The sequence below is a fragment of the Nesoenas mayeri genome, assembly GCF_963082525.1.
Source record: "Nesoenas mayeri genome assembly, chromosome: 17".
In the NCBI taxonomy this organism is placed as follows: domain Eukaryota; kingdom Metazoa; phylum Chordata; class Aves; order Columbiformes; family Columbidae; genus Nesoenas; species Nesoenas mayeri.
This window is the reverse complement of record NC_137565.1, coordinates 1,972,908-1,997,664: the sequence shown is the minus strand read 5'-3', so window position 1 is coordinate 1,997,664 and position 24,757 is coordinate 1,972,908. Positions and strand designations below refer to the sequence as shown.

At 41.7% G+C, this 24,757-nt stretch overlaps 1 protein-coding gene across 10 annotated transcripts in view; it reads right to left on the bottom strand.

The window, feature by feature from the left end:
* Positions 1 to 24,757, bottom strand: part of RIMBP2 (RIMS binding protein 2) — a gene marked incomplete at both ends in the record, with an annotated part of 74,976 nt that overhangs the window by 13,186 nt on the left and 37,033 nt on the right. For 5 of the 10 annotated variants that reach the window (XM_080355393.1, XM_080355389.1, XM_080355390.1 and 2 more), the window contains 9 exons: positions 5,070 to 5,228; positions 6,366 to 6,515; positions 8,502 to 8,969; positions 9,336 to 9,487; positions 13,162 to 13,971; positions 14,382 to 14,491; positions 15,067 to 15,143; positions 16,939 to 17,090; positions 20,756 to 20,960. In XM_080355393.1, coding sequence (XP_080211519.1) covers positions 5,070 to 5,228; positions 6,366 to 6,515; positions 8,502 to 8,969; positions 9,336 to 9,487; positions 13,162 to 13,971; positions 14,382 to 14,491; positions 15,067 to 15,143; positions 16,939 to 17,090; positions 20,756 to 20,960 — 2,283 coding nt within the window. Of the gene's footprint in view, positions 1 to 1,646; positions 2,364 to 5,069; positions 5,229 to 6,365; positions 6,516 to 8,501; positions 8,970 to 9,335; positions 9,488 to 13,161; positions 13,972 to 14,381; positions 14,492 to 15,066; positions 15,144 to 16,938; positions 17,091 to 20,755; positions 20,961 to 23,570; positions 23,592 to 24,757 lie in introns of all 10 variants that reach the window. The other 5 variants (XM_080355384.1, XM_080355388.1, XM_080355386.1 and 2 more) reach the window with 3 other exon arrangements.

Sequence of the window (24,757 nt, the reverse complement as noted above, 5' to 3'; positions counted from 1 at the left end):
GTTACATGCGTGGTAACATCACGGTTATATGGTTGGACATTAATCAGGTCAATCACATTTGGAAGCGTAAGCTCTAAAGGCAACTAAACTTAGTTTTTAACTGAAAGGTTAGCTGAAAAGTAAAATACTGTTGCCTGGAAAACCTGCAAAAGAAAAAATGGTTCCCTGATTCATGGCAGAGTTTTGTAACCGGCAGTCACACATCGGAACAAAAAGCAACAAAAAGAATAGGTTTTGAAATATTCTTTTGCCTTTGTCGTTGCTGCTAAGGTGCCGTTCTAATGTCCCCAAGAGCAGTGCGAGCAGTCGCGGGAGCTGTGGCGCTGGGACTGCCCTCACCGGGCCAGGCTTTGGCACGGGCAGCTCTACGGCTTGTCCGGTTTGCAGCACGTGAACAAGGGTACGTCCGTCTGTCTGTGAGCACTCTGCTCTTCTTTAGTGCCCTTTGGTTCTTAAAGCCTTTTAAAGGTCATCGAAACGTAGACACACTCCATCTCACATCACAGCTGTCTCTTTCTGTTCACTACCCTTGCGGAAAATGTCGCTATTTTAATAGCTAAATGGCACTATTTTAATGCTCTCCAGAGTTTATCGTGCAATCATTGAGATTAATACAGCTTGGGTACCAATTTTAGTGGGAGACATTTTTAAGGGTCATTTCAGCTTAAACTAGACGAGCAGGCTGCTGATTTCTACCGTTACATCAAACGCATCAGCTCTGAGGTTTCCAGCCTGGACTGTTGCAGACCGTGAGGGTAAAGAACTTGCTTTGGTCGGTAGGGAGCAGGGAAGCCTATGGATGCATCTATCAAAGCGTGGAGGCTCTGCTAGAGATTAATGGACAGAAAGGCGAAGAGGCGGGATCACGCAGGGGCATCCTTGCGCGATACGGGATGGCCCTGGCCTGGCCCTTTGGAAGCAGCTGCTCGCCCGCATCCTCACGCACGGATGCGGTCGGCAACTTCAAAGGCAAGAAGAGATGGTCCAAAAAGGAAGGCAAAGTAGTGACGGTGCGGAGATAAGGTAGAAAATGGAAACATGATGAAACCCGTGACTCCATCAATCTGGGTCACTGTCACACCGGGGCACAATCCTGATTCTTGTTCAGAGATGTTTGATGATAAAGAGCGTGTCCTGAACATTCTGGGAATGGGGTGAATAAAACCAACATGATGGAATGAATTCCTTGACATTAAAAAAAAAAAAATAACACGATGAAATATTTTTCCAGTTAAAATGCAGCTTTTTTTTTTTTTTTTAAAGCAACATTTAGATGGGCAAAATAAAGACAAACAATCTTTTGGAAAAATTATAGTTCAGCTAACCCTTAATTAAAATTTAGATTCAGTTGTCCTTTAATAAAAGCAGCCATTATTGTAATTTGTTCTGTAGGAGAAGAATTGTAAAGCAAATTAAACTGATTTCAGCGTGACACAAAAGAGGACGGTAAAGGAAAATGCAGAATAATAAACAAAAATGAATGGGGAGGGAGAGAGAAAAATAAAAGGAAAAATGAAGCAAAATAGGTCCCAAGGATGGACCTGAAAATTAACTCCGAAAAAAAAAGGAAAAAGGAAAAAGGAAGAACAAAAGAAAGAAAACTGATTTGGCAAGCAGATGTTAGAAGGAAGAGTTATTTCACACACCAGAGAGTCTTCTGCGTCTCTGTGGGATGGCTTTGCCCTAGAGTCAGCCAGCTTTAAGTCGGTCTTCCAGCCTCCCTGAATATCTTCATTAGCCAAATTATCTGTCCTAGCGTATTTCTGAGCCTCATACTTTTTCTCGTAACTGGGCTTGACCTGTTCAGTCCTGGGCTCTCCCAGGGAAGGACCCAAGTCACCAAAATCTTCCTCGATGCTGGTTTGCCTGGTCAGGGTTTTCCTGCGCGCCAGCAGGGGCCTCGCGCTCCTCCTGCAGGAACAGGCGGTGGCCTCTGCGCAACAGCTGGAGGCAACGCTGGCGGGAACCGCATCGCAGCTGTATCTGAAATTAAACCGAGATTCTTCTTCTTCGCTTCCACAGTCTAGTCCACTGTCCGGGCTCCTCGATAAGGACCGGCTGTATTTACATCCTTTGTCGTCTGCGGCAAAATCCTCCACGCCTGAAATCCTGTGCTTGGCTGGGTACCAGAAGTTGTGCTGCTGGTCTTGATTGTAGGGCCTAGGTGGTCTAGAGTCTCTAGCTATTGTGGGGTGCTTTTTATAGGGCATGCCTAAACCCTGCTTGTACAGCAGCTCAGAGTATTCACCGTCCTCTTCAGCTACTTCTGGAATACTGAAAAGCTTTTTACTGTGATGTATCTGCTGTGAAAAGTCAGGCTGTTCCAAAAAAGTGGCTTCAGTGGTCTTATTCTTATCGCACTCCTTAAGGTTATGTAATGTTAAAAATCAGACAGGGGACAAATAGCGTGTGACAAAAATAAAATGGGAGGGAGAAGGGAGAAGAAAAGAAAAATAAAGACAGAATTAGTTTTAGAGCAATGGCAAACATAATACATGCAGCTTATTTAGTGAAAAGGATGTCATGCTGTGAATGAGAATCTGTGGAAAATAAATACGTGATTAAGAAGTTGCTGGGTGTCGGATACATGAGAAATCAGTACAAACAACTGAGTGATGCTCTTCACGAGAATAAACCCATGCATTTAAAACAAAGCAATAAAAGCTGCGTACACGTTCCAGCATGGTGAATGAGAATGGCACTAACACACAGCACTAACGCTTAGTATGTTCCTTGCCCCGTGCCAAATTGCTGTGTATTTTTTCTTTGTAACCAGAGCCCATATCTGAGAATTAAAATTCTGTTCCAGCAAGTTTTCTTGCTTTGCATGGGTTAAAGCCTCCTAAATTGAGTAACAAATAGTCCTAAATGTCCTGGTGGAGGAGAGCTGTTCTGCAGACAGCACTAACGGAGTTCTAGTGCCCTTTGTAAAACTGCGAAGGAAACCTGCACCATTGGGAAAACTTGGCTGCACAGGACGAGCCCTGGGCAGCGGCTGCTCTTTACAACCCTTGCTCTGCACTGTCATCAAACCTCACATCATCATCTCGCACCTGCTTAATAAAACCAATATTTGAAAATCAGCCCATTAGCAGAAGTAAAAGTGGGTAATAACTATCCCAGCCTTTATCAAATCAGTATTCTGAACATGAGAGGTGCATTTTGTGATTTTTCCATTACATTCACACAAAACACAGGCTGGTGCGACAGAAGCCTGTGCAGGATCTTAGTTGGACTCTGAGAAGAGGCAAGAGAATGATGGTGCAGGAGGGGCTGGTCTTGGTGGATATGGTTTATAGATTCTAACCATGGAGATCATCTCTCCTCGTACTGTACTCAATGCCCAGATCTGGGGGGGCTCTGGACACAACAGCACCTACAAAATAGTGACAGGATCATTTTGGAGCCTTCAGCAATGCCTCTCCCTCTGACCACCTTAAACTCAGTGGGGTTCTGGACGTCTTCCCCTTTCAGGCATTAGGAGCTTTTAAATGTACTTATGACTGTATGTGTTTCACCTATTTTCATTCACTTTTAAAGTGCGTGTCACACTTGTGAAACTTTTGAGACAAACTCCCATAGAAGTGGGAAAAAAGTCAATAAATACGAACAAGAATAGTTTTGATTTGAGCTCAAATATCCCGCATTTCAGAATGCCAGTCGGGTGAGTTGAATCTTCCCCTGATCACCCATGTCAGCCTTTGTTTTAAGGAACCATCGGAGGGAACAATGTTCTCCCAAATCTGACCTGCATTTTGTCTCAGAAAACTCATCAGCATGGTGGGCTGGATTCTCCAGACATCCAGGAGGGTCATACACTGAATTCCATTTCTGCAGGATGAATCAACCGGTCCTACCCTTCCCATTCACTGTTACAGCAAGAGAAGTGCCTGCAGACTGTAATAGCTGGAAATGATTGTCTGCACCAGCTAGGGGGCTGGACCTTGCTTTTAAAATATCAGCACTGGCAACACTATTTTGCAAACAAGAAGTAAATATCTTTTCTGATGCATAAAGAACAAGAACAGTCAAGAGATAATTCACTTGTGTTTTTTTCCCCTAGAAGAAAGGGACAGGAGCAGCATGCAGAAATATTTCACTTTCAACCTTTCTGTCAGCAGAATAATAGAAACACTGCTTATTTTTTCATTTGAAAAAGTACCTTTCTCATTCCAGGTAGTATCAGAATGGAAGCACTGAATTTATATTACATGAAAGCCGTTACAAGCATAATCAAAATTCTTGTATGCATGAGAAAACAGTATTTTTAGTTAAATCGCAGCATATTTAAAGAAAAATCAACCTGTGAGTTTCCTTGCTGTTCAAATAATCCAACTTTCTAGGAAAACACAGTTTAGTATACTTGCTAGACACATAAAAGGCAAATATAATTACACGTACAAATATACTGTAAGAAATATATTCTGTATTGGATAGGTTCAACATTCTATGTATACTTTAAGTTGTCTTTCATAATGAATATTCCTGGGTAGTGTTAAAGCAATATCCCTGAGAGATATTTCCTGCTGTCTTTGGTGATTCCTTAACAACCAGAGCACAAGAATTTCTGATAATGTGTTTATCAACCAGAGCTGGCCCAGCTCCCTTTCTTACGAGCGCGATTTAAAGCCTGTGGAAGAGATGGGACTGGCACTGGAAACAGGGACAAATCGCTCAGACATGAAAAACCCACGTTGCTTCTTTCTATATGTGTATTTATACAAATCTCCTTGCTCAGAAACAAACAGCTCATTGTTTGGGTGGCAAGTGTAGTATTTTGTCCTATAGACATAGGAAATGTCCCCAGATATAGAAAATAAACTGCGACTTCAACAATTCCATATAGGAAAATAGTCAATGAGTTAAAAGATTAGCTACCAAATTATGCAAAAAAAACCCAAAGTAATGTATTACAGTGGCCTTGGCATCATAAATAACGTTCACCTCAGTTCTAGGTCTATAGGAAAGTGTGAGTTTTAAGAGTCTGCAAAAGCCGTGACTAAAACAAAGGCTTTGAAGAAGGAACGGGGATCTGGAGACCCTGGAAGGTTCTGTGCAGCGCCACTCACCTTCAGCGCGTTGTGCGAGGACACGCTGACTCGGCGCCTTCCTCCATCCTCCAGCTGCATCTCCGAGTACAGCTCCTCCTCATCCTCCTCCATAATGTCCGACAGGTCGGAGCCCCTGCTGCTCTCGGTGTGGTACTCCTCCCCGTGGCAATAGTGCGGCTGGTGGGCAGAGAGAGAGACGAGAACCTTTACTGCAAAGCCGAAACCCCTTGTGTAACGCCAATGAGGACTAGAGCGTTTCCCAGGTTTGCATATCACACTAATAACCACATATAAACTATATCATGCGTCTTGCTGCTCTGTTCTAGCACAGACATCATGCGTAGTTTTTTTTTCCAGTTCATGGTTCCAATTCAAGAAATGCAATTTTAATGGCATAGATGATACAAAAAAGGATGTCTACATTCACAGCACCAAATCTAGTTCTAGTCGTGATTAAATTCCCTTGATTTAAAGAGGCCCTTCACGCATCAGTGGACTTGCTGACCAAATTGTAAACACCCTGGGATAATTCACATATCATCTGTTCTTCGCAGCTGTTTGTTACATCACACTGTAATTTAAAAGTGATCAGAACTTAATTCTTGCAGGATCTTCCCATCATTGTATGATACAGCTAGCTGATGGAATTTGAAGCTATCTCTTCAGCGTCGGAGGAGTAGATTGGTTAAAGCCTTAACAGTCTTTTGAAATTACTCCAAATATTTCAAGTCCCTGTGAGTTTCTTTCATAAACAATGTAGTAATGTAATAAACTACTTTAGATATGTTTTCAGTGGGATCAGACTAAAAGCTGTGCAGATGTGCAAAATTCTTCTGGCAACATCTGTAATGTATTCATTACAGCATGCCAAGCACATATTCTGTTGGTTTTCTGCTAATTTGGATTACAGGTTATGGATTTTATGGGACACAAAAATCCTTCCCCTACTCCCTTTATTTTTCACAGCTTGTTTTCATATGCAATAGTAACACATCGTACAGAAACATCCCAGAGCTCACACATGACATTGCAGTCACATTTTCTATTTCAGTTTTTTAAACTTTCAAGGGCTTAAGGCTGCTGCTTGGGCTAACGATCTCTAAATACACAGTGCTGAGCATCCAGTTCCCATCAGATGGTGTTATACTCCAGCACCAGGACATTCATCTACCTGCCCACAATTTAACTGTTTGTCTGTATGGTTTAGCAATACGACTTCACTAATCAGACAGTGACCTGCGCAGCTTGCTGAACTTCATAGACTACTTGTTTCATGTCCAACACGCGACACAATAAGAAGATGAGGTTACTTACTTGCTTTCCAAGTTCTGAACCTTTCAGGAAATCATCAACTGAAGCCCCTCTTCTCTTGACGTTGGGGGAATCGTAGCCATCCTCCTCATCATCTGAGTTCACATACTGGGCTGCATTGCTCCTTTCGATAAAAACACTCCTCCTCTCCATCTAGAAAAGCAGCAGAAATGGAAAATTGTGAAGCAGACCTGTTCCTGCAACCAACAGAAGCAATTGCGAATACAAGACATAGGGGTGGAAGAACACAGCATTTAAACATGCTCGTGGTTTAAAGCGATGTTCGCTTCCCCTGACCGCAACCTTTTGGGAGTTTTCAAGAAATTTTGCTTATTGTATTACCCTTGCTCATAAACAGTGTTATGCTTTTATGTGACCATCAAATCAACTGCTGCCTTTCCTCCCTGTACCACTTATGTCAAAATTCTCGGTATTGCACAGTCAGATGTTGCTAATGAAGACGTTAATTTCCCCTTGGCAGAGAGTTAGCACAAGATGTAGCCACCACAGCATTTTTACCTCTGTACAAAAACCCTATAGAGTGAGACTTCATGCTTTCCTCTGCTCCGAGGTGACACGCAGCTCCTGCTGCAGCAAGACAGCACGTTCTGCTACTGGGGACCAAACACGGCAAATATCATCAGTAGGATCTGATTTCATTGACAGTGGATCCATCTGTAAACTTCTGCCCAGATCCTTGAATTAAACATTTCAAGCATCACTAAAATTAATGTAATTAAGCATGGTTGAGAGCATATATTATGTCAGCAGTTTTCAAAACCGGAATTTCAGCTCTCTTTCCCTATGTGGTTGTAAATCAACCCTCACTTTAGGGTGCCGAAGAAACTAATAGCCTTTTCTCCCTCTATTACATTTGTTCCTGTTTGCTTTATTTATAAATAAAAGGCAGAAATATCCACATGCCTACATATGTATTTAAGCAGACCTTATTGACCCAGAATTATTAATCTTCCCAAACACTGTATCATCACCCATTGGCTCGATTCTGTCCCAAAACAGGAACAGTCAATAAGTTTGGGCTGTTAAGACGTGTGAACTGTCAAAATACATGGAGCTATTCTGGGGATACAAGGGGAAAGGACAGACCGGACATAACAGATGACTGTCAGATGAGGGACCAAGATAATGCATGAAAAAAGTGACACTGGAGACTGAAATAAAGAAACGGACAGTTGTGAGCAGCTTGTGATGAGAAAGTAACTGCCCAGAGCACTGTGAGTATTTAAATATTGTATGCTTGGGTAGGGAAGGCAGAGCACGCTGTCAGGACGCATACGCATCAGCTGTGCTGACCCAAGAGCCCCAAATGTGGGATTTAAATTAACTAGGAAATGTCTAAGTCACTCCAGCAGCCATAGGTCATAATGGTCTCCAAACCAGGGAGTCTCCTTTGGGCAGTGATGCTTCCAGTAGCTACAAGAGGAGCTGCAGTGAAACGCTCCCACATGGCAGCTGTGCTGAAGCACCTGTAAACATCTGTGAAGGTGTAAGACTGAGAAAGGCTCGTTCTTGAAGGGCAAATCTGTAACATTGCCTGTGGGTCCATGACAAGATGCAATATAGTGATTTGCGTGCATCTGAGCTGTGATTTGGTATTTTGAAAAAGCAGATGGGTTTAGAATACAAATATTTCTCTTGCCTGACAGCTGGTTAGATTCCTTTACAGAAATAAGACTCTGTCCTCATTTTGTAAACCTCCGAAAAGATTAGACCCATTTTTAAACCGCCCTTTATTGTTTAGATCTCTTTCAAAGTACTTTTCTCACATAGGTGCACGCCTCCTCTGTGGGTCCAGCAGGACCCAAGCACAAACTTTGGATTACTATTGTGGTTTTGTTTGTTTGTTTTCCAGATGTGAGGCTCTGCATTTTTGGAGACAACATTTCTACTGATGTTGTGGGGTTTCTACTGCTGATCAAAGGCAGATCAATGCTCTTTATGGTTACAAGTATGCACGATGGCACAGAATTTTAGCATGCTGCTCCTTCTCAAAATACAGATCTTCATGGCTTAGGAGTGATTAGCTTCTCCTTAAAGCATATGATACAATAAAATCTTTGATGGAAAGTGCAGAAGTGAATCAAACCATCTCCCAGAAAGCCTTAAGTTTGTCTTTACCCTGTTGCTCTCTGCAACGCGTTGCGCAGCTTCTCTTGCCATGGCTTTTGCGACAGTGTTGGGGACGGGTGTGCCTTGAGGTTGCGGGAGGATTCGGTTGGGCGACGGCGACCTCCTCCCCTGGAGTGGGCCGTGGAAGTTGGGCGCGGGTGGCTCGAGCGTGTGTCCATGAACGGGCGATGCCGAACGAGTCTGCTCCCACGACTCATCCATTTTCAAATGTGGACCTAAATGTTCTTCTTTGGTTTCTGGGGCTCCGGCACTTGCTAATGGCTTAGATTTGGGAGCAGTTCTGGGCTGAGGGGTTGGAGGCACCAGTAAGTCAGATGGAATGGCAGCAACAGAAGAGTCCACTGATTCCCCTTGCGCAGAGAGCGTTCGAACTGTAACTTCCTTTGCTTCCAAACTCCTTAGTCTGATTAACTCCACCAATGTGTTCTCTGCTGTTGGAAAGATCACCTCGGCCACCTGAATACACAAACAAACAACTTACTAGCACGGTGACATCTGTTTCCCTCCCACCAATCCCACTGAAGTACAACCTTCAAAGTCTTAATGTGGGGAGAACCATTGCCAACACAGAGAGGGCTGGAAGAGCCACATGAGGGCTCCACATCAATTAGTTATTTTTAATCGCTACAACTGATTTGCCCAAAAGCTCAAGTGCTCATGGAAAAGAAGCTAACAAGCAAGTTGCATGCAAAATAGTAAGTTCTACTGGAAGGTGAGAAAACCCTGGACACATTCAGGCGGTGTCACGTGTTTACCGTTGCCTTTACCTGCAGGAATTCACCTGCTGGAGATGGTCACTGTAAGGCTGGAAGGAGAACTCACCCGTTGACCTCTCGCGTAGACGCCGTAGCCGGTGACAGTGGCACCATGGGACGTCCCTGTTGCTGTCAGAGTTGGTGGTCTCCAGGACACCTGTACAGTTGCTGGGGTGGACCCAGCCCGTACAATCACATCTTGAGGGGGAGCTGGAGGACCTAAAAAAACCAAGAATGGTCACTGTTGAACCTTGGGGCAGAGGTATGAACATCAACCAATAGAGCTGCAATTTGGAAACGACACATCTCAAAGCTTTCTATTTTTTTAAGTCAAAATATCGTTATTGCAGCTATTATGTAAAAACAGAAGCACACACTGAGGAGGTCGTGGAGCTGGGAACTGACCCTCCGCTTACAGCTCGTAACTGAGCTGTGTTTCTTTGCAACAGAGCCTGTACTTGCAGCTTGCTCTGGACCTATTTTTATTCCTCCGGGCTGCATAACTGCTGCTTACTCTGAATGCAGCAGATGTTGACAGAAAAATACAGGGACAGAGGCCCAGGAGTGGCACTGTTAGCTGAAAACGGCTGCAGGTGACAGCAAGTGACTTTTTGGTCTATCTCTCTGCACTGAATGCGCACTCTGGACCATCGATAGCTCCAGGTCACGATTTAAGGGCCAGAAGCACATTGACACTAAAGTGCAATATGGACAGCAAGGCAAAACTTGAACCTTTCAACCTGCAACATGCTGGTTTAAAGGACAACTGAACTCAAGCCTTTGTACTGAAGAAAACAGTATGCCTGCTAACCTTTTGAGACATTTACAGTATGTTAGTGTCATAGTCAACCAAACACAGCCTTAATTAAAAGACGTTATTACCCCACTATAAATAGCTTTACTTTGGACAGAAAGCCAAAGTAAAAATATCATAGAGATTATTAGTGCATGAATATTTCAGGCATCCTGCTGTGTTAATTTAAGTCAAACCCTGAGAAGTATTTCATGCTAAAACATTTCCGAAGCAGGGTCCTATCTCTATGTCATAGGTGGGAGAGCACAAACCTTGCTTGTTGTGAGTTTGCTTTGCCAGTGAACTGAGCACAACCAGCTTCTGTTCATCTGCCCCAAAAAGCCACAAATATTTAACTGTGTGCATTCATTGCTAATAACCAGACCACGATACAAGTGTAAATATCACACAAGCCTCAGCCTCCAGATATGCTGGCAAAACATCAGTGCATTTCAGCAGTTTGCTGTCACTAAATTTTATCCTCTGGTGGGCATGGAAATAAAGTTATGGTCATATTCAGGACACCACAGGCACAACATGACATTTTTGCCTATGCCACCCCTTGCACCCACAATGTGTTTTTAACTTGCAAGGCCAAGGTATGCAAGCTGACCTAATACTATTCTTGGCCAAGGTGTATATTTTGATTTAAGGCTGGTTTTCAGCTCCCCTGACCATCCAATTGTATTGCCAGCCCGTACTCCCAATCCAGCAAAGCTCCTCAGTTTAGAACAACACATGGATCTGATCTAGTCCAGTATCTCGTCAATGACAATGACATTAATCTGCTCCTGCAGCAGAAGTCACCTTCCTCCCACTCTCCCAAACCAAACAATCCCCAGGGAGTCTATCTCGACCTTCACAGGCTGCAGGAGAGAGAGATTTAATAAACCGGAATGCCCAAGGCTTAATATGATTTCTATTTTCCTCCATCATTAAATGGGAAATTACTCTTTATAACTTTCTGATGGTCTTGGTCATCAACATAAATGTTTGTTTCAGAATTCTGCTACAGTTTGGTCTTCATGAATTTATTAGCTATCTGTCCCAATCCTATTAATACTTATGTCTATTTTTAGACCCACGCACCCAAAAGAGAACCATTTCTATTTTAACTTCAGCAGTTCTAATGCTCTGATGAGTCAAGGAGTTCAATTGCCCAGCAACTAAAGAGCTGTCACTCAGCTTTGGTCTGACAGGAAGCAACGTGTGTTCAAGTGTAAATCATGCAAAACATGGTATATCTATGCAAAGAGAAACATTAAAAGGTGACCTCTAGCTGTCCTGTACTTTTCATGCACCTGCTCTCTCTGACTTTGAAATGCGAGCAGTTATCTCAAGTTCATTTTTGCTTCACGTATTCCTAAAAAAACCCTGAGATGGATACAATGTGAAAAATTGTAAATATTCACTGGTTCCCACTCCCTTTTTGATATAAGTGGCTGATGGTATCCTTTTGATGGGCACACCACTGTGCCCATTAGCTAAGAGCAAAGCTTCTTGGCTTCAAATAACATTAAAGTTACTTTAGCTATTTTTCTAAACTTCTTTCTTTTAACTGCAGTTTGTTGTGATTACTTGAAGCCGGTGTTATTTGCAAGAGGAAAAACATGACCCGCTATGATGTTAACTCCCATTGCTGACTCTGATTTCACGGGCATCCTTCCCTCCTTGTTTCAACGACTTCTGAAATAAAAGCATCAGCCTCTAATCAGTTCAGCTTTTGCTGTTTTATTTTACTGTATGTCAGGGAAGAACTGATGTAAAAATGCTCCATGTGAAACGAAGTGGTTGGGAAGATCCTGGGACCTCTGGATCTAAAAGCAGAGGCGTCCCTGTATTTTATCTATCTCCTCAACAGAGAACAGCTCGTTTATTGCTTTGCACACTGCAGCAGCTAGAGGGAGATACAGCACGCTGAGTGTTTGCCCTCAAAAAACCTCACTCACAAGGCCTTTCCCAAATAACAAAGACGACAACACATCTAAGAAGTTCAAGCCACAACCTCTCGACTCCCAGAGAACATGAACAAAGTTGAAAATATCCCCCCTCCTGGCAGATCCTGTGAAAGCGTCACCACTCGTCTCACTGAAATGATTTAAGACACAAGGGTAAGCGCCTGAGCTGGGGACGTTTTCACTGAAACTATAAATCACCAGCATAAAAAGCAGCAGACATGCAAGTTTAACTCGCTCCCTACTCAACCAGCATCACCGTCCTGCACGTCTCCTATGTAAGTCACGCAAGCCAAGGAAGAGACCAGAAATAATTCCAGCCCCTTTGCTGGAACCAAATCCCAGCAGGGAGTCAATCAATCAAGCCAGAGCACAGCACATGTTATTGAAACTCCCCTGGCCAGGAGTCACTTGTACCCGACTGTCCCCGCTTCAGAGGCTTCACTGCTCTGAAACTCGGAGTATACAAGGAGCCGTCTCCTTGTCCTTGATAGGATGACCTAGGTCAGATGAATCCATAAGCAGAGATGTTCAAATTGTTCAGGTGCTGCCATACGCTCCCAAAATATGGGATTATCCTTTAAACCTGCTACATTATTTCACTTGTAGTTTTCAACGTTCGCTGTTCTTAAATACTGAGAAGTCACTGGTACCAATTATCAACATTCCTAATGTAAAAGTAAGGTGGGAAAACACCTGGGGCTTGTCAAAACATGACCAATTTGTTATCCTTACAAATTCAAATTGTACGATGTGATTACAGCTTCACCACCAAAAGGAATTTACATCCCCTAAATCACTGTGTGGGCCTCTAAATTGTCTGTGTTGCTTTTCATTGCAGAAAACGCCTGGATCACCCCCATAAAAAGTGCTTTAAGACCCACAAATAACATACAAATAACATACAAATAATACGTCCAAAGCAACAGCTTTTTTTAAATGCTTCAGTCCTTACCCAAGAACAAAGAAGAGACTAGCACAGGACAGGAATTCATTGTAGATATCATAGAGCAATCTAATAATCCCCAGTCTGCTCATGAATGTGCCAGGGATTACAGCGCAAAGCTGAAGGTTAGATTAATTTGTCTACAGTTTTCAGAGAAAGTTAACCGGAGACTTTTGGGGTAGGGAGGAAAACACCAAACCTGCTGGCAAAGTAGAAAACTCCACAAAGGCTTCCTTTTTCTCCCGTTGTTCCAGGGGAAGCTGCCAGGGCATCTGATGGGGCTTCGCCATGACCTTCACCTTGTAGGCCATATTGGGCTTCAAATTAAAAAAGTGGTACTTGTAGCTAGCAGCCTTGACGATGTCAAATTCTTCTTCATTAAGAAAGATCACATGACTGTAATTACTATTTGTAGGGAGCCAAGACAGCTCAGCAGAAATCTGGGTTATATTGTCCACTTTAAGATTAGAGGGGGCTACTGTGACATCCTTCCCGACTAACAAAGTGCACTGCAGTTCATCTGAGTTACCCTTGTTTGTGATGCTCTGAATTGATATTCGGTATGTACAAGTAGAAATGTTAAGCTTTTCTATAAGAGCTTTTGTTCTGCTTCCCAAGGCTATGTTCATCCGTATTTCCTTGTCAACCAGAACGTTATAGCTGCTAACCGTTCCCCATCCAGGTGGCACTACCGGTGGCTCCCAGCCCACAATGACACTTTTGGCTAGTTGTTTAATAAGGGTGATTTTTCTAGGATAAGGCACAATGTCTTCTCCAATTTCATCAATGTTTACATCCAGAGTCCCTGAACCATTGGTGATTACACTAGAGTCTATGTGACTTGGCGGACTTATCTCCAAGAGATCTCCTTCCAAAGTAGGACCCGAATGGTTGATAAAATTCTGATCTTGTTCACTGCTTAATGTGCTTGATAACCGGGTCTCACTGTCTTGAACAAAATCCACAAAATTTGAAGGGACTAGTCCTCTCTGTCCATCTAGAAGTTCCCCTGGTGAGAAAGAACAATGCCATTAAAGTCCTGGGAGGAGCACATACCTTGCATGCTGATACCTTGCAAGTCAGCAAGAAAAAGAAGAAGATACAAGCGAAAACTGGACATAAACAACATTTGCAGTTTGAGAACGCAAAGGTTCAGTGAGGCAAAAACCAGAGGCAGTAAGCTTTCTTGTCAACTTAAATCTCGCCAGTAGGAAAAGCTGACAATATAAAATATCTTATAATTAGCTTTGCCTGCAAGGAGAGGCTTTGCTGGTGCAAATTAATTAACAGAATGATGATAGGGGTAATTTTAGCAACTAATTTGGTAGTAGATGAAGGAAAGAACTGGGAGCATGTTTGGCAGATGAACTGATTTGAATCTGCATGAATTAGCATGTATCCACGGATTAAAAAGAATACCTTCGTAAAAGCCATCTTCATCCATATCTCCATACACATACAGGTACTTTCCTGCCGTAAGGGGGAGTTCTGCTTCTGGATTTTCATTTGGTCCATCAAAAGGGTTGTAGCTGCAGTGGAGTACAGATGGAAAACCTGTGTTCACTGACAACCCCGCACAACCGAACACGGATCAGAAAAAGGCTGCACAGGGAGGTGATTCCTCACTTCAAGCTTTTTGTTTCCCTTGTGAAACACATTCTGAGCCGAGTCCAGGTCTGTTTGTTGCTGTGAACTGAACTGCGTCACCCACGGGCTGCCAGGACACGTAACCTGTTTGCTTAAGCACCACGCACTTCAAATCTCGTCCTTTTCTGCAGAATTTACTTACAGGTTTCTCATTTAGAATATTCTTTAATTTTTAAAGTGAATTAGAGCAAACTCAGTTGTGGGTGTGTTTTCCATTTGTTTTACATGGCAGCCTTTTACACAAGTTTATTCACTTCAATAAAGACAAGTTAAATAAAGACTAAAACAGTGAGCTACAGCTAAAACAAGGTACACATATACAGAAAATTCTTGAAAGGCATTTGCTATCCGTAACATTGGTCCTGGGCAATAATTTAGTGCATGAATAGGTGAAGTAAAACCAAATGTTGATTATTACAAATACTTTTAACATATGTAATGAACTGGGGTTTTTTACCTATAACGGGCAATGCAAAGATGGACTTTCCCAGAATATCTCTGCTTTGAGGTATTGGAATTCTGATCATTATCCATCTGTAGAGAAAAATAAAAAAGACAATGTGATTATGTGATTTCAAAAAGATGCATTCACTGTGTTACTGACAGGCAGTAAAAATCAGACATGAAACATCGACCAAAAAAATTAAATTCTAACATGGAACAAACCGCAGAATCACAGAATCTCAGAATGTCAGGGGTTGAAGGGCCCTGGAAAGTTCATCCAGTGCAATCCCCCCATGGAGCAGGAACACCCAGATGAGGTTACACAGGAAGGTGTCCAGGCGGGTTGGAATGTCTGCACAGAAGGAGACTCCACAACCCCCTGGGCAGCCTGGGCCAGGCTCTGACACCCTCACCAGGAACAAGTTTCTTCTCAAATTTAAGTGGAACCTCTTGTGTTCCAGTTTGAACCCATTACCCCTTGTCCTGTCACTGGTTGTCACCAGAAGAGCCTGGCTCCATCCTCCTGACACTCACCCTTTAGATATCTGGAAACATGAATGAGTCCCCCCTCAGTGTCCTCTTGTCCAGCTCCAGAGCCCCAGCTCCCTCAGCCTTTCCTCACACGGGAGATGCTCCACTCCCTGCAGCATCTTGGTGGCTGCGCTGGACTCTCTCCAGCAGTTCCCTGTCCTGCTGGAACTGAGGGGCCACAACTGGACACAATATTCCAGGTGTGGTCTCCCCAGGGCAGAGCAGAGGGGCAGGAGAACCTCTCTGACCTACTGACCACCCCCCTTCTATTCCACCCCAGGTACCATTGGCTTCCTGGCCACAAGGGCCAGTGCTGGCTCATGGTCACCCTGCTGTCCCCAGGACCCCCAGGTCCCTTTCCCCTACGCTGCTCTCTAATCGGTCATTCCCCAACTTATACTGGAACCTGGGGATGTTCCTACCCAGATGCAAAACTCTACACTTTCCTTTGTTATATTAACCAGGTTAATTTTACTTAGAAGGGCTTCAGACTTCACAGCATTATGTCCCATTTTTAGATTTTAGTACACTCTCCTCCCTGGGTCTGGATACCTCTGGAAAAGAATGGAGATTACTTTTTGTGAGCTTGCATAATGCAAGTATGTATCACGTAATTAAACTCTAGAAGGCACACAACGAACAATTCTGCAAAAGAGGGCTTGACATTCTCAGTGAGAGATAACTCAAAAATAATAGAAAAAGGGAATTAAATTTGACGTGCACTTCTTCTGTTCCTTGCTGTTACTTCTGCTTCCCTAAGTCTCGCTGCTAAGCTGACCTCTTCAAAAAGCAGTGGATGTTCTCACTTTGCAGTAATGCTGCTACACACAAACATACACACATTTATTTGTGGATAATCCTTAGATACGCCCAATTCTTGCTATAAAATAACCTAATGTTTTGTTGAATATCCTGCACCACACTCAGGCTTGTGATCCCTTTAAAAACATTTCAATGCTTTCAGCTTTCACAGGTACAGCAGCAATGAATATAAAACAGGGAGAAAATATGGACACAGTTTCAATTTGTTTCTTCTGTAAAGATTAAGAATTAGATTCAGGACTGTAAGGTGAAGGTTAACACCTAAAGAGCCTTTCCTCATGGCTGTTTGCCCATGTAAAAAAGCTTTGTGGTATTTCATAGGAAATAACACCTTTCTATAAAGTTTGCAAAGTGTGTCCTATACCTCCTTATATTTAACATTTGTCCTAAATATCAACAGCCACATTCTTTCAGAAGATGAGAACACTCATGTCTGGAGTTTCTAAAGGCAGGTGGATCCACCTGCATTGGAGCCCTGGCGAAGTCTTGGCCCCATAATATACAGTGTCCGCATCAAATTCAAAAAACTCACGTCTGAATCAAATCTGCATCTTGGGGTACCAGATCTTGACTTGGACAGGAATGTAGGTTTGACAGACAACTGTTCTGGTTTGTCTCCAGATATCTGAAGGGGTCGTATAAACTCTGAGATCACACAACGACTTCCAGAAGGACTTTCATGACCTGGCGGTGAACAAAACACATACAGGAATAAGTAACTTTTTGCAGGCATTTCTTAAGAGCTCCTTGTTTACACCGGTACTAAAACACATCATTTGAGCACAGTGCCGTCTCTCCAGTTTCTACAAAAACAGAAGACATAGGCTGTGAAAAAGGAAAAATCTCCAGAAATGCTTTTTGAATATTTTTATTGTGTTTTTTTTTTTAAAAGCGCTTAAGAAGAAAAAGGAAAAGAGAGTTTATAGTGCACATTGGGAGGACTCAAGCAGGCAGCCTCAGCCCAGGCTGAACACACATCTATTGACTCCAGTCAAAACCAGGCCTAAGGGTGAGGGGACACGAGTGAAAATAACAACTCCACCAAGGTTGCAAGAGAGACCAATAAAGTATAATATAAAATACTTCTACATTTTTTCCATTTTATTGTCAGTTTAGTCCCAAAACTACAGGAAAACAAGCAGGGAAGTGTCAACATCCTAATTATACTTGCAGCATCAGCAGAAGTGACAGCAAAAGCAGAGTCTAGAGCATTGCTGACACAATCAGATATGCAGAATGCCTTCTCCTTTCTCTCTCGTTAACATAATGAACCTCTGCTCTGATTTTTCAGCCCTTGGATATGTTCAGGTTCAGCATTTCCTCCCCAGTTCTGCCAAAAGCCTGGACAGAAACGTTCTGCTCCTGAATTACAAGCTTCCCAGACACACATCACCGGGAATTATCAGTGGAACCTCTCTACTCATATTGCAGAGGAGAATAAGCTCCAAAACATATCATCAGAGGGTTTTTCTGGTGTGCTCCTTAGTCCAACATGATTAATTTTCTCTGCATCACTGTAATTTACAGCAGGACAGCTTAAGCACATTGACAGCAGGGAAATACACAAGTCATCATACAAAAGATTAATTACAAGCAGCCTTGCTCACAGCAATCCCCAGGCTGGAAAAGGACACGTTTTTTATTCTTGGAACCTTTCTCACATATATAATAGAAAAGTCATCCCCGTTCAGAAACCTTTAGCCAATTTAGCTCCTTCTGTTTGCTGTTAATGTGCTTGCCATATCAGCCCGTCAGCGCCAAGTCTATAAATAATTGGTCCAACTGTGATTATTCATTCAAAGGAAACTGCTGTTTGGTCTCATACCTCCTGGATTTTTCAGGCTTTGTTAGTAAATTAGTTGCACTGCACACAAAATGTGGAGGAAGATTCTTGGACAGAACAGCCCTCGCTTTGCACGTATATAGGATGATAACAAGAACACATATGAACAAGAACTCCAGGAATATCAAGATGCTGGAAGATATACAACTGTCGTCTTTTCTCCACTTGTAAAATGGGGTACACAACATTTACCTGGAGTCTTTAATGGCAAAACTGCGTGGTAGTTGTAATTGCATCACATGAAGGGGCTGCAGATGGTGCTGAACACAAGACATAGCTCAGGTGCCTCCCTTCCAGCAGACAAAGCCTGGACCCACACCCACCAATGCATGCAGAAATACAGCTTCTGCCCCAGATCTAGCTGTGCAAAATGGATCTATTCTTCCTAACTGGACTTATTGCCACCTACAGTGTCCATTTCTTCATTCTTTTGGCTACTTATGCAATGTAACGTCTCCTCCCTCAATCAATTCTGCACTGGCTGCCACCAATTCCTGCTTCTTTATGGAAAAGTGTGTGAAACAACACAAGTTGATCCTCCAAGGCTCCTTCCCAGGCTGTGGGACTGATCCTATCTGGGACCACAGTGTGATCTATTTCTTAAAGCAGCTTAAAAATCACTGTATTTTCAAGCTATTCTCACAACTGCAATAAATTTGAAAGAACAGATTTTTGGGCAAGTTGTATTGTACAACATTAAGAGTTAGTTCCTGTGTATTCTGTACGGGGGACTTTTTTAAAAGGCCATGGGATGCTTTTTGTCCACAAAGTGTTGTAAAACCCATACAGGCTCTAAATGGCCTTTATTTTCCCATGACTGGCCAATATCTGTTAAGGAGTCTGAAGAACACCCTGTCAAGGAAAGAGCTAAAGAAGAACGATTAGGCTCTCAGTTTTATTTATTGGAACTGCTGATTCATCATGGACTACCTAAATTATCTAGAAAGCCCATTTAAATGAGCCTTTGGTGAATAATAAATCACAAGGTTTCTGTGTCTGATAGTGACATTATTATATGTTTAGAGTGAACTTTTTACATCCTAATCTGTTCTGGGTTTATTTCATTTCCTGCCACATTCAACCATCACCGATGAAGGCAAAGCAGCTGGTCACAAACTGATCTCATTCCTGTCATTTGCTTTGCTTTGAAAGCTGTCCTTGTGTTCCCTCTTGTTCTTTCTTCCACACACATAATAAAAATAATTACACTTCTGGTTTGAAGAACTTGCTGTGGCATTACCGTCATTATCGTGAAATGGTTGATTTCAGTCATTAGAAATCCTGCCCACTTGCTCAAACATGACTTTATTGTTGTCAGTGCATTCATCCTGAGAACGAACATTGTCCATGGATTTCTGATGTTTATACACAAGTGCTGTAGACCCTGAATTCCAAGTGGCATAAAAATCACTAGATTATGAGAAACTGTTTACAGAGCAAGGCCTTTGAATGACGACAGTACCAACCTGCCTGTGTTTTCTGTGGATTTCATCAAGTATTTCTTGGAAGATTTCTGTTTGTTATGTTTTGAAGGTTTTTTCAAAAGCCATTTCCATTAGCGTTTGAAGAATAAATGTAAGGTAGTTTGAAGAGTTTGACCGAGGAGCTCAACAACATTAGTTGATTTTTATTTGAGGATTGGAGCCTATTCAGATCAATTGCAGAGATACAGACTGGACCTTGACCAGCTGCTTCAGGGACATTTCAACAGCTAATTACCTTTCCTTTAAAACTAAGTGTTGCTTTGAAAATCCTGTCCTTAGATACACGAAGACCTAGTCCTGTTGATATTAAAGAAGCCACTACTAAATTCTTACAGCTATCAGGTAATGCCTTCTGGTTTCTCGATTTATTGCACTATAATATCTACTTAGGTAAGACTTGCAGCTCCAGAAAGGCATATAAACTTATATACACCACAATGGGCAAAACTACAAATAGCTTGAATTTTGTGTTCAAAAACCCAAAGCATACAAAGCTACTGAAGTGAAACAAAAGAAGGATGTCACCTTGGTTCCCTTAGACTTGGTTCACATTGAGTTTAGCACCCTTCAGTGAAAATAACTGCTCATCTGTAATGACGGGGAAATGATTTGTGATTTCCAGGCCCTATGCCTCAGAATTCTCCCAGAAGCTTAAGAAGATGAAATGAAAAACGTCAAAACACTTTCATTTTTCTGGTTCTTTGTTATAATCGTTTTCAAACAACTTTCTTCTTCTGACAGAAGTAGATATTTATATAAGGAATGCATCATTTTAACACAGGTTTCTCATCAGTACACCCAACAGCAATTAGAGAGAACTGCTCACAGCAGCGCCCAAATGAAGTTGGAACAACCTCAGTGAAGGCTTAAGAGATGCTCTGAAATGAACATCAGTCACAAAACAGGAACAGGAGTGAATTCTTTCCTCCATTTGTACAATCAAACTCTATTGACGTCACCGAGGTGCATCCTAAAACTTACAAGGCAGAACAGATATCCACAAATAAAACGCTGGTCCTTACCTTTACCTATAGAAGTGGCTATTCCATTCATTAACTGTGATAGAGATTTACCGGAAGAACCAGAGATATCTGAGGATGCCACCGAGTTGCTGCTCAGGAGATCGATCTTCCCCGCCTGCTGTCGGAACTTCTCCAGCTCTCTGGACAAGAGGTTAAACTGTTCGCTCTGAGTCCGGCATTTCTCCTCCAGCTCTCGGACCTTGGCCTTCACGAGACACAACACAGACATTTGACTGAGATCAGAGCGAGCTGCGACTCTCAGATTTTTCCTGAGTACCAGGAAGCCAGGACAGGCAAACTATTTAGGACAAACAGTCACACTCTTCTCCCCCAAAATTCTCACCCATATTCAGAACTAAACCTTTTAGCATCCCTGTAATATTGCAGTGAGTGCTCCTTCTCATCCCTGGCTTCCAAAGTGGAAATTCCTCATCGCATTTTTTGGCAAAAAAGTCACCGCCAACAACTCCTGCAAACAGATCCTGTGGATTTTTGAGTTCTACTAGCATCTGAATGTCACTTTTGTGTACTCTCCCATCTTTTTCTAAAACTCAGGTGTATTTCTGGGGTTTGCCCATCCTCGGCTATTAAGTTGAAGCCTCCTGAATTGTCAGATTAATGTATTTATGTATTAAAGAACACCACCAAGGTTCATGCAGAATGTGGATCTGTCTACCGGCTTAATTTGCTTTCAAAAGTAATGCTGCTCACTCAAGTTGCCAAACCACACCAAAGTAACCCAGACAACCAGCCAAGATTCCCAGGTCTGTGCTCTGGAAGAGGCCAAAGAAAGGCTGAGACCCAGGGGACACCCGTGTCCCAGGTGCTGTGACCCCAACGCTGCCAGCAGAAGTAGCTCAGAGGCACTAATAGGCTCCTTCTATGAAAAGCTGGTACATTATATCCTAATGTGATGCTTTATGATGAACAGACATCACTTTCCTTCATTAAAAACCCCTTTATAGAATACGCCTAGTTAAACAACTGTACTAACAAAGGAGGAGTGGACACCAATTAAATTCATTCAACTGTGCTACAGGTTTCTTTTTCTTGAAAGAGAAAAATATTCTCAGTTCATGTAAGGAACACTGCACATATTACATTTCAAGAAAATGGTGTATATTACATACCACCTATACAAAGATCTTAGCACAGCAAAACAAAACAGTTCTCAGAAGAACACAAACGTCCACATTTCCTACTAGAAAAGATGCTACTGTTTGTTCCTTTTGGGTTGTTTTTGGTTAACAAAAGCAACACTGAATTTTGAGGATATAATTTCTTTCTATTCATAAGACACAAATTAATTTAGTTCTGCTAAAGAAGTCTTACAGTATCTATCTGACTAATTATGAAACAGAAAACAATAAGATACAGAAACATTGTGGGATTTTTTACACAAACAGTAAATGCTTTGATTTTTGTGGGTTTTTTGTCTTTCATCTTTTCACCGTGGCTTTGAGCAACCAAAATGGGAGTCTTTGATTCTTTACTGCAGGAGTAAGGTGTCTATTCACAATTTTAAAAGAACATTAAACAAACAAAGTAGTAAAGTGCTCTGGTTTTTGGATCCTCTCTTCCCAATGGAACATTTAAGGATGCGCTATTCAGTTCTCTAAGAACATATACTGACCTTTCCACATGCGGTTATGGAAACTCTAGCATAAAAATGGAAAATAAAAAGTCACCATCCAGAACCCAACAAGATGCTACAGCTGCCTTACAAACATTTTTGAAAATAAAAATTTAACATATTGTTATAATCTATTAATTCAAAACTGATTTTCATATCAGAATATGCCTTCTTTGACTTTCTTTCAATTATCTAGAATCTTCATTTTCATGTTGTTCTCTCATGACAGTACAAAGCCTGGAAGAAAAATATCTTTACTACTTTATTTTAATCAAGGTTATGAGTTAGAAGTGAGCACAACCATACCATACAAAGAAATAATTACCGTAAGATCCACAATAGTACTAACAGGAGGCGTCCCTATCCCTGTCTTTGTTTCTTGGCTTCGGGCAAGTGCTGAATTTTTATTCTGTATCATGATTCTGCCTGCCCTAATAACAATGGCACAAAAGGGCCAAGTCTACTATAACTCCTTAAAACCAGATCTACCTAGAACAGTGGTTGGATGGGAAGACCTTCTCCACTGCAGACAAGAACGAACGCGTTTCACTTGGGACTTTCCAAGTGACTCATGGAATACATCGTGCTATTTCTAAAACCTGAACAGCTTCTTAAATGGAAAATGAAGTAGACTTCATCCATTACAAGACAGAGACTGCTAGCACAAGACAGACAAGATGATGAGCAACTTTCCAGGTGGACAGGCTGGAATTCAGACTAGTAATGAGCTCACACATTCTGTTACAGAGATGCCGTTCCTTAGTTTAATTGTTTGTGTAGCATCAATGACTTTCAGTGCCTGGCTCAACAAATCAGCCTCAGGTGGAGATACCACATGAAATTATCTTTGTGTTAAAAAAGTGCCAATCTGAATTCAGACAAAATCCAGTCAGAAAGCTACGATCTAGAATGAACTACTAAACCATCCTTACTGGGCATGCTCGTAAGAAATTCGTCTTCAAAACCAGTATCTGAGCTCTCATTAAATCATATATCACCATATTCGATGATTACTCTTTCGTAGGAAAAAACCCCTCATTTTGGTGATTTGGTGTTAGGCCAATAAATGCCAAGCATGCCTGCATAACAATGGTTCTAGCACACATCCCATGCAAGGTCCGGCTTTAACAGGAAAAGTGCAGGATTCAGGACAAGGAAAGGAGAATTTATGCCCTAAAATACCTGCATGCTGTCCAAGGTGTTCTGGATGAAGTGCAAAGCAATAAATTCCAAACAAGACACAGTAAACGAAGAGATGGGAAATAAACAAAGAAAGAAAAACAGGGTTGGACACTTTTTTTCACATTTCAAAGCAAAATATATTAGAACAGCTAACACGTGTAAAAACATGCATTAACGTAAACCACGGTATAGAACGTTTCAGAAATCACTAGCACTGCTGGTTTCAAATTGCAAAAGGCAGATTAAATAAAATGCTAAAAAATAATGAGCTCATGGCAATGAAAAGCAAAATCTTAGGAAACATTGATGGGGTTCTGCAAAATCAGAGGTTGCAGACAAATCAGCTAAATAGAAATTGTAATAAGCTTGAGGAGGTGTAAATAATCACTTGCTTGCTTTATTTTCACTTACGTTTTCCTGCATCATCTACTTTCCACCAGGCATTAAATAATAATTTAATCTTACATTCTTAAAGGCAAGACAAGTGTAATATATATGATGATAACGAACGCATATGAGTAAAACATTTTCTGTGGGAACATTAACTTTTACAGGTATAAATAAACAATAAAACCAAATTTTTTAAAAGGTGATCAATGCACCAGAAAAACCACCTTCCATCGATGCATAAGCAGTAGGTACAGACACAAGAACCACTGTGGGGAGGTAAAGACTAGAAATGGTGTTCTGCTATAAACAGAGTTCTAAGTGCATTGTCAACATTGCTGTTACCAGTCTGTGGTATCGCATGTTCTTTACGACATGTACTGTTTGTTAAGACTTAATAACCATTTAATGCCTTTTCCTTAGACAAGAAAACTAGTTTGGTAGTGATCAGTGGACACCTATTTTGCATGGAAAAAATGATGAGCAAAAAGAACAAAGGGAAATCTGGATGCAGTTAGTATGTTATTTGTTGTGCATTACATACTGCAAACAGTTCAAGTGGTTTGGATTAATTATAGAAATCACAGAATCCCAGAAACACTTTCAGATATCTGATGGTATTTTACAAAAAATGGTACCAAAATTTCCTTTCTATACAAAGAGACACTGAGTTCCACACATCACTTCCAGCAGCTCAACATAATGATCCCTAACAGAATTATAATCTTTAAAGAATGCAATGACATTAGAAGAGAAAAACATCCTTATTTGCCTACATATTACCTGAAACTTTTAAAAGT